This window comes from Fukomys damarensis, unplaced genomic scaffold (assembly GCF_012274545.1).
Source record: "Fukomys damarensis isolate Sample0158 unplaced genomic scaffold, DMR_v1.0_HiC HiC_scaffold_9, whole genome shotgun sequence".
NCBI lineage: Eukaryota > Metazoa > Chordata > Mammalia > Rodentia > Bathyergidae > Fukomys > Fukomys damarensis.
The window spans coordinates 42,851,252-42,860,640 of record NW_022900921.1 but is presented as its reverse complement, the minus strand read 5'-3'; the positions used below and the strand labels follow the sequence as shown (position 1 = coordinate 42,860,640).

The following is a 9,389-nucleotide window of genomic DNA, read 5'->3' as shown; positions in this document are numbered from 1 at the left end:
ATTTCTTTGCCAGTACCATGCTCTTTTTATCACAGTGGCTTTGTAGTATAGTTTCAAATTGGGAATTGTTACACCTGGTGCCATGTGTCTGTTGCCTAAAATGGCTTTTGCTATTCTAGGTCTCTTATGGTTCCAAATGAATTTTTGGATTTTTTTTTTCTAGTTCTGTGAAAATCAGTGTTGGAATTTCAATTGGCATTGCATTGAATGTATACAGCAGTTTGGTAGTATGGCCATTTTCACTATGTTGATTCTTCCTACCCAGGAGCAAGGGATATCTTTCCATTTTTTTATATCCTCTTCAATTTCTTTTTTTCAGAGTGCTGTAGTTTTCAGTGTAGAGATCTTTTGTTTCTTTTGTTAGATTGATTCCTAGATACTTCATTTTTTTGGATGCTATTGTAAAAGGATTTTTTTCTCTTATTTCTCTCTCCGTGTGTCTGTTATTTGTGTATAAGAAGGCTGTTGATTTTTGGGTATTCACCTTATATCCAGATACTCCACTGAATCTGTCAATTAAGTCTAGAAGTTTTTTGGTGGATTTTTTTGTATCTTCAATGTAGAGTATCATATCATCAGCAAATAATGACAGTTTAACTTCTTCCTTTCCTATAGAGCTGTATTTTTAAAAATTAGGTATACAACAAAATGACATATTGGAAATTTGTAACTTTATATAATCTTTCTTGGTTCTTATTTTTTTCCGCATTCCCCTGCCCTCCCTTCAACGCCTCCATCCCTCCCTATCTACAAAGACTTTCTTTCCATTTTTTCATTTTCTCATGGTAACTCCATTCCTATCTTCCTTTTCCCCTATCCCTCCCATTTCCCCTTCTGCTTTTCATCTTTTCTTCCTATTTCAAATTATCTATTATACCTTTTAGCCCTTATTGACACTTGCTGTTTCTAACACTAGAGAAACTATTCGGTATTTACCCATGTGTGTCCTATTTATTTCACTTGAGTATCACCTTAATGTGCATCCATTTAGCTATAAGTGTCTCTAGTTTCTCATTCTTTATGACTGAGTAGTACTCCATTTTATTTTTGAAAAACACATTTTTAAATTCAGTCTCCAGTGGATGAGCAGTTGGGCTGTTTCCAAGTTTCAGCTATTACAAACTGTGCTGCTATGGTCATGGGTGCACATATATTGCTGTGGTATGATTCTTTTAAGTCTTTGGGGAAGATACCCAGCAGGGGAATAGCTGGGTCAAATGGGATCTCTAACCCTAGTTCTTTGAGGTATGTCCATACTGCTTTCCGCAGTGGTTGCACCATTGTACACGCCCACCAACAGTGGAGAAGGGTTCCTTTTTCCCCACAACCCCGCGAGCATTTGTTATTGGTTGATTTCATGTTAGCAGCCATTCTTTCTGGGGTAAGGTAGAATCTCAGCAGTGTTTTCATTTGCATCTCTTGAATGACCAGTGATGTTGACTATTTTTCACATGTTTATTTGCTGTTTTTACTTCTTTGTCTGAGAAATGTCTGTTCATTTCAGATGCCCATATTTGGATTGCGTCTTTAAATTTGGGAGGTCTAATTTTTTTAAGTTCTTTATATATTCTAGATAGTAGACCTTTGTCTGAGGAACAGCTGGTGAAATTTTTTCCCACATTGTGGGTTATCTCTTCACACTGTTGGTGATTTCTCTTGCTGTGTAGAAGCTTTTAATAAGAAGAGATCCTACTTGTTGATTGATTGTGCTAGTTCATGAGCAACTGAGGTTTTATTCATAAAATCTTTTCCTACTCCAATGTCTTTGAGAGTTCTACCTAACCTCTCTTCCGGCTGGTTTAGTGTTTCTGTTTTCATATTTATATCTTTAATCCATTTAGATTTTAGTGTAGTGCATAGTGAGAGATATAGGTCTAGTTTTAATCTTTGGCAAGTTGAAACCCAATTTTTCCAGTACCCTTTACTTATGAGTCTCTCTTTCCTCCAGTGAGGATGTTTGGTTCCTTTGTCAAAGATGAAGTGGTTGAGTGTGTCTGGAGTTGTTTCTGCATCTTGTAATCTGTTACACTGATCCTCAGGTCTGTTTCTTTGCCAGTACTATGTTGTTTTTATAACAGAAGCTTTGTAGTATAGTTTCAAGTTGGGGATTGTGATACCACTTAGTTTGTCTTTATTGCCTAGAATTGCTTTTGCTATGCTAGGTCTCTTCTTGTCCCAAATGAATTTTTGGATTGTTTTCTCAAGGTCTGTGAAGTATGCTGCTTGGATTTCAATTGGGATTGCATTGAATCTATATAGCAGTTTTGGAAGTATGGCCACTTTCACTATGTTGATTCTTCCTACCCAGGAGCAAGGGATGTCTTTCCATTTTCTGATATCCTCTTCAATCACTGTTTTCAGAGTGTTGTAGTTTTCAGAGTAGAGGTCTTTGATATCTTTCATTAGGTGAATTCCTAGGTATTTTAATTTTTTGGATGCTATTGTGAAAGGGATTATTTGTCCCAGCTCTCTCTCAGTGAGTCTGTTTTTTGTATACAGGAAAGCTATTGATTTTTGTGTGTTGACTTTGTATCCAGCTACTTCACTGAATTTGGTCATTAAGTCTAGAAGACTTTTGGTGGAGTTCTTGGGGTCTTCTATGTAGAGTATCTTGTCATCTGCAAATGATAACAATTTGACTGAATAATACCTTTTATTTCTTTCTCTGGTCTAATTGCTGTGGTTAATGTTTCCAAAACTATATTGAATAGGAGTGGTGATAGTGGACATCCTTATCTTGTTCCTGATTTTAGTGTGAAGGATTTCAGTTTTTCACCATTTATTATGATATTGGCTATTGTTTTTTCATAGATGGCTTTTTATCAGATTGAGGTAGAAACCATCTTTTCCAATTTTTTTGTAGGGTTTTTATCATTAATGCATTAAACAGTTTTTCTGCATCTTTTGAGATGATCATATGGTTTTTGTCCTGTTCTGTTCTTCTAACAGAACCCATATGGTTCTGTCAATATAGTGTATTAAATTTATTGATTCGCATATGCTGAACCATCCCTGTGTCCCTGGGATGAGTCCCACTTGATCAGGGTGCACGTTCTTGTTGATAATATTCTGCAGTCTATGCCAATATCTTAATAAGGATTTTTTTTGTTCATTAGCGAGATTGGCCTGTGGTTTTCTTTTTCAGTTGGGTCTTTCTGTGCTTTGGGGATCAAGGTGATGTATTCTTCCAGGAATGAATTTGGCTGTATTGCTTCCCTTGCAATTTCGTTGAAGAGTTTAAACCGTAATAGCAGTAGTTCCTCTCTAAATGTCTTCTAGAACTTGTCAGTGAAGTCATCAGGGCCCAGACTTTTCTTTTTTGCTGAGTTTTTAATTACATGTTCAATTTCATTGATTGATACTGAGTTGTTTAGAATTTGTAGGTCATCTTCAGTAATTCATACATATCTAGGCATCTTTCCATTTCTTCTGTTTTTTTTTTTATCTTATCCGTGTATAGGTTCTCAAAGTAGGATTTGATGATCCTCTGGATTTCTGCTGGGTGTATTGTAATTTTACCCTTTTCATTCATAATTGCATGGATTTGGGTCTTTCCTTTTTTTTTTAATAAGGTTGACTAATGGTTTATCATTTTATTCTTTCAAAAAACCAGCTCTGATTCATTGATCTTTTTGTATCGTTCTCATAGTCTCCATTGCATTGATTTCTGCTCTGATCTTATAATTGCCTCCCTTATATGATCTTTGAGTTTGTCTTGTTTTTCTTTTTCTAGGAGCCTGAGGTTCAGCATTAGGTTCTTTATTTGAGCTCTCTCTCTCTCTCTCTCTGTTTTCCTGGTATGGGCATTCACTGCTGTGAATTTCCCTCATAGAATTACTTTCATTGTGTCCCATGAATTCCTGTATGTTGTACTGGCATTATCATTAAATTGTAAAACTGTCAAATTTCTTATTTAACTTCCTCTGTGACCCATTCGTTGTTCAGGAGAGTGTTATTCAATTTCCATGTGTTTGTGAAATTCTTGGAGTTTTTTATACTATTAATCTCCAGTTTAATTGCACTATAGTCTTATAATATACACAGGATAACTTCAATTCCTTTGCATTTACTTAAACATATTGTATGAACTAGTATATGGTCTTATTTTGAAGAATGACCTGTGTGCAGTTGAAAAGAATGTATGTTTTGATTTTGTTGGGTGAATCACTCTTTAGATGTCCATTAAGTCCATTTGTCCAAAATCTTGGTTTAGTTCTAGAATTACATCGTTGAATTTTTTTGGGGGGGTACCAGGGATAAAAGTCGGGTCCTTGTGCTTGTAGAGCAGGCAAAGGAACCACTTAGCTAAATCCCCAGCTATAGTTGATTTTTTGTTGAGATGATTTATTTGTGACAGTGGGGTATTAAGGTCCCCACTACATTTTTATTAGTGCTTATTTGTTTTTCCATGACCCTTAATACTGTTTTGTATAGTTGTGGGCATTAGCATTTGGTGCATATATATTTATGACTATCATCTCTTCCTCTTGGATTGTTCCCTTTACAAGGATGTAGTGCCCTTCTTTGTCTCTTTTAAACAGTGTTGGATTGAAATCCATTTTATCTTCACACAGGATAGCTACTCCTGCTTTTTTGAGGGTTCCTGTCACATGGCATATTGTTGTCCACCCTTTTAACTTTCAGTCTATGAGTTTCTTTTTTAATTAAGTGTGTTTCTTGTATGCAGCATATTGTTGGATCTTGCTTCTTTACCCAGTCTGCCAGTCTATTTCTTTTGATTGGTGAATTGAGACCATTGACATTTATGGTTATAACTAATATGTGTTGACTTATCCTTGTCATGACTTTTTCTTTTTGTTGGATTCTCCCCCTTTATATTTAATTTTTTGTCGTGACTCATGGATTCATTCTGCTGGGCTTCCTGGGGTTGTGATCCTTGTTATCGTTTCCTTGGATATTTATTAAAAATTTTTGGAGTGCTGGTTTGGTATTCATGAAGTTCCTCAGGTGCTCTTTGTCATGAAAGTATCTTATTTCTCCATCAACTTTGAAAGATTATTTTGAAGGGTACATCAGTCTGGGTTGGAGGTTGTTTTCCTTTAGGGTTTGAAATATGCCATTCCAAGCTCTTCTTGCTTTTAGGTTGTGCTGGGAAGGTTGTTGTAATTCTGATGAGATTTTCTTTGTATGTGATTTGTTTCTTTTCTCTTAAGTGCTTGTAAAATTTTGTTCTTCTGTTGGGTTTCTGGAATCTTTATTATATGCCTATATGTAGAATTTTTGATCACAGCTAGTTGGAGTCATATGACTCATTTATCTGTATGTCAAGTTTTTTTCCCCTAATTCAGAAGTTTTCTGCCATTACTTCTGTGAACATTTTTTTTATGTCATCTGCACTCTCCTGTTTCTTCATTGACTCTGATCAGTCTCATGTTATTCGTCTTTGCATCATCTAGCAGCTGCTGCATTGATTACTCATGGTCCCTTACTATTTTTAAGAAATATTTATTTTCCTGGTCACTAATTGCAATTCTATCTTCTATATCTTAAATTCTGTTCTCACTTTGGCTCGTGCTGCATAAACTTTCAGTGGAGTTTTTAGTCTCCTAGAAATCAGTTTGCATCTGTTTTATGGGTTCCATTTATTATGTTGGGATTCCATCATGTTCCTCATTTCCTCTATTTTTTTATTTTTATCTGCTCTAGATTTATGAATCCAGTCTTGCACTATGGGCACAATCTCTGTTGTTATCTGAGAAATTATTTGTGACTTCATTTTTTCCAGATCCTCTTTTGTTGCCAGTTAGGGAGTCCAGGTTGTTGAGTATCAGATTGTTCCATCTTCTTGCCCCTTTGAGGTTGCCTTAAGTGTTCTGAAAGTCTGGTTTTGAGACTTTTTACATGTCTTCTCATTTCAACAGATGCAACCTGTTGTGCCTTTACTGAGACAACTTTTTGCTCACCCAGTGGTCTCCAATTCTCGGCGAGCCATTGATGACCTTTTCTCTGCTGCTCACCAATGCACCAATTCCTGGGTTAAGAATGGTTGCCTTCTGGATCCCTGAGTTGACCTGTTATCTGAGCGGGCTTCTGGCTGGGGCCAGTGCACACTTGGGATGGTATGTAGGCATGCCTATGACTAGGGCCTGCCCTTCTGTGTAGCTGTCGGGGAGGGCCTTTGGCTGAGGGCTGTGTACCCCAGTCCCTGGTGTCTGAGCATGCTTCTGGCTAGGGTCTCCATGCATTTACTGATGGTATAGGGGAGAGCCTCCTGTTGTTGCTTAGGTACATGTACAGCTATTTTCCAGGCAGGCCCTTGGCTGTATGCCCAAGCAGTGGGGGTCAGGGTGGGACCCTGGCTGGACCTCCTTGTAGCTGCGCCACTTTGGTCCACACCACTGCTCACCAGGATCTGTGCTCACTTAGTGATGATATCAGGGCACACATCTGGCCGATGCTTGTGTGCCTTTTCCAGGCAGGCCTTTGGCTTAGGCCTGTATGCCCAAGCTGTTGCTGTCAGGTCAGGGCCCTGGCTGGATCTGCCTGCAGCCGTGATACTTTGGTCCACTGAGAGCTGCATTTTTTATTATTTATTTATTTATTTGCTGGGGAGGTACTGGGGATCAAACTTGGGACCTTGTGCTTGCGAGGCAGGCAGCGGAACCACTGAGCTAAATCCCTGGTCCGAGGGCTGTATTTATTTATTTTTTGGGGGGCGTTTTGAGACAGGGTCTCACTATGTAGTTGAGACTGACCTGCAACTCACTATGTAGCCCAGGCTGGTCTCAAACTCACAGCAATCTTCCTGCCTCAGCCTCCTGCACCACCACTCCTGGTTTGTATTTTTTAAAATACAAGGTTTTATCCTGTCAAGCTTTTAAATTACTCATTGATTCTGTCCTATATCAGTTTCCTTGTTGTATATTTATTCTCCATAGATGTTTTTTAATATGTATTTGTAATTCATGTATCCTTATTTGATTGATGTATGACTCCCCAGCAGTCACGTCCTATATCAGTTTCCTTGTTGTATATTTATTCTCCATAGATGTTTTTTTAATATGTATTTGTAATTCATGTATCCTTATTTGATTGATGTATGACTCCCCAGCAGTCTGGAAGTTTTATGAGATCACAGGTGATTTTTCTTCCACTTGAATATGCACAAAGGCAAAATGACTAGAACATAGACTGTATCCCTTGAATATTGGGGTTTGTGGGAGTAAATGAGTGTATAGGTAGAAGGTTCATATGAAGAATGAATAAGGCCAAGTGTGGAAGGAAGGGAAGGCTAGAGTGGAAAATATGGGAGTAAACTGTGACCAAGTAACTTACGCCAGGAAAAGTTTTTAGTGCTTTATACTTGTAAGCTCTTGTAAAAGCACATAAAAATTTTCACGTTTCAGTTTTGTTATCTTTGCATTATAGAAAACAAATACTTCTCTGTAGGTGGCAAGTGATCTTATGTAAGGCTCTTTTCTGAAGAAAAGAAAGTAAAGGGAAAGGAATTATTTTGAACATTCAGAAACATTTATGTAATTTGAATGTCATATTGTGATTTGTAAAACATGCTCTTCTTTCCCATTATTGAATATATGCTCAATTTATACTTGTGTAGAGTATTTTTCCTCATTGGTATTAGTGTATTAAACTTATCAGGCTTCATTTTATATAAATTGGAAGATGGGTGGGAAGTGAAACAGTGGCCAACACTGTGACTTTAGCAGCAACACTTTTACGTTGTAAGACTGACAAATGCAGGTAAAACTATAGACCAAATGTATGTATCTCAACTTGGCACTGGAGACTTTTAAGTGGGAAAAGGTAGGTATATTTTTTAAATGACCAGGTGACCACCCTACTCACTGATTTTACTTAAATAGATTTGGAAATTGAATTTATCTTTCCCAGAGTGTTTTGAACACACAGGTACTTCCCTTTGCTTTCCATGTTGTAGTTTTTCTTCTACATGCATAGTAAAAATGATCTTGTCCTTGCAGCATTTAAATGCAGAAAGGTCTTACAAGTCCCAGATTTCAACCTTACACAAATCTCTTGTAAAGATGGAGGAGGAGCTACAGAAGGTTCAGTTTGAAAAAGTCTCTGCTCTTGCAGATTTGTCTTCTACCAGGGAGCTCTGCATTAAACTTGATTCAAGCAAAGAACTTCTTAATCGCCAGCTGGTTGCTAAAGATCAAGAAATAGCAATGGTATGTAATACATTTTATGTTTTAATGTATTTGTTTTTTGAGACAGGGTCTTGCTATGTAGTCAAGGCTGGCCTTGAACTCATAGCAGTTTTCCTGTCTCAGCTTCCTGAGTTCTGAGATTATAGGTATGTGCCACCATGACTGGCTACATTTTAAATGGATTTTTAAAATTGCTGTTACTTTAACATTACTACAATTTTGAAGAAAATTGGTTTTTTATTAAATATTACATTGAGATATACCTTTCAACTGTAGATTTAATTTTTATTAATTTTTAAAAATCAATAATTTATGACAATTATGTTCATGATATCAAGAACAGACACTTTTTTTGAGCATACAATTTGATTTACTTTTAGCTTGAATAATTATAAAACAAATTGACAACAGTCAGCGAATAGCCCTGAGGTTTAGGGTTGTTCAGCTTAATTGCAAACCTGAATGGTATTCTTTTGTTTTTTTCTTGGTACCAGGGATTGAACTCTGGTCCTTGCGCTTGTGAGGCAGGCGGCAGAACCACTAAGCCAAATCCCCGGCCCTAAATGGTATTCTTTTAAGCTAATTTTATTTACTAATTAGCTTGGTTCTTTCAAACAGTAATTCAATTGATAACATCTACTTTATGCCTGACATTTTGCCTGCTACTTGGAGTTTAATGTCCAAAAGACATAAACTCTGCCCCTTCAGGTCCTCTCAGTTTTGACACATAAATAATTTGGAATGATCATTACACTAAGAAGTACTCAAAGTTTTATAGAGGAATTCCTGTTTCGCCTCGTAGTGTCAGGTGTGGGAAGTGTGTGTATCCTTGTGTGAAGAGTAAGCACCTTGCAGTGGCTAGTGTGGCTGCATGACAAGAATTGGCTGGAGGCTGGGTCTGGAGAGATAGAATCTGGATCCTGAAAGGCCACGGATAGAAACTTCACAGTGTGATTAAAATTCCACCAAAATTTGTCATGCTTACATTAGTGTTATCACCAAACCTTATTGAATTTCTCACTTTGTTACTTACTGTTTGATGATGCATTTGAGAATCATGAGTCTAATTTTATAAGAATCTACTCATGTTTTAATGAAGTGATACATGCCCAAATTCTCACTCTTCCTTCAGTTATTTTTTATTTTAGGAAGAATGTTTTAATGATGAAACTAACTCACAGATAGATGCTTGCTGTAAAAATTGAAACAATGTACTTTTTTTTTTTTTTTTTTTTTTTT

The 9,389-nt window shown here is 36.9% G+C and overlaps 1 protein-coding gene across 8 annotated transcripts in view; it reads left to right on the top strand.

Moving 5' to 3' along the window:
* Tsga10 (testis specific 10) overlaps positions 1 to 9,389 on the top strand; it is a 136,195-nt gene that overhangs the window by 81,621 nt on the left and 45,185 nt on the right. For all 8 annotated transcript variants that reach the window (XM_010643214.3, XM_010643217.2, XM_010643215.2 and 5 more), the window contains one exon: positions 7,962 to 8,171. In XM_010643214.3, the coding sequence (XP_010641516.2) occupies positions 7,962 to 8,171 (210 nt within the window). The remainder of the gene's footprint in view (positions 1 to 7,961; positions 8,172 to 9,389) is intronic.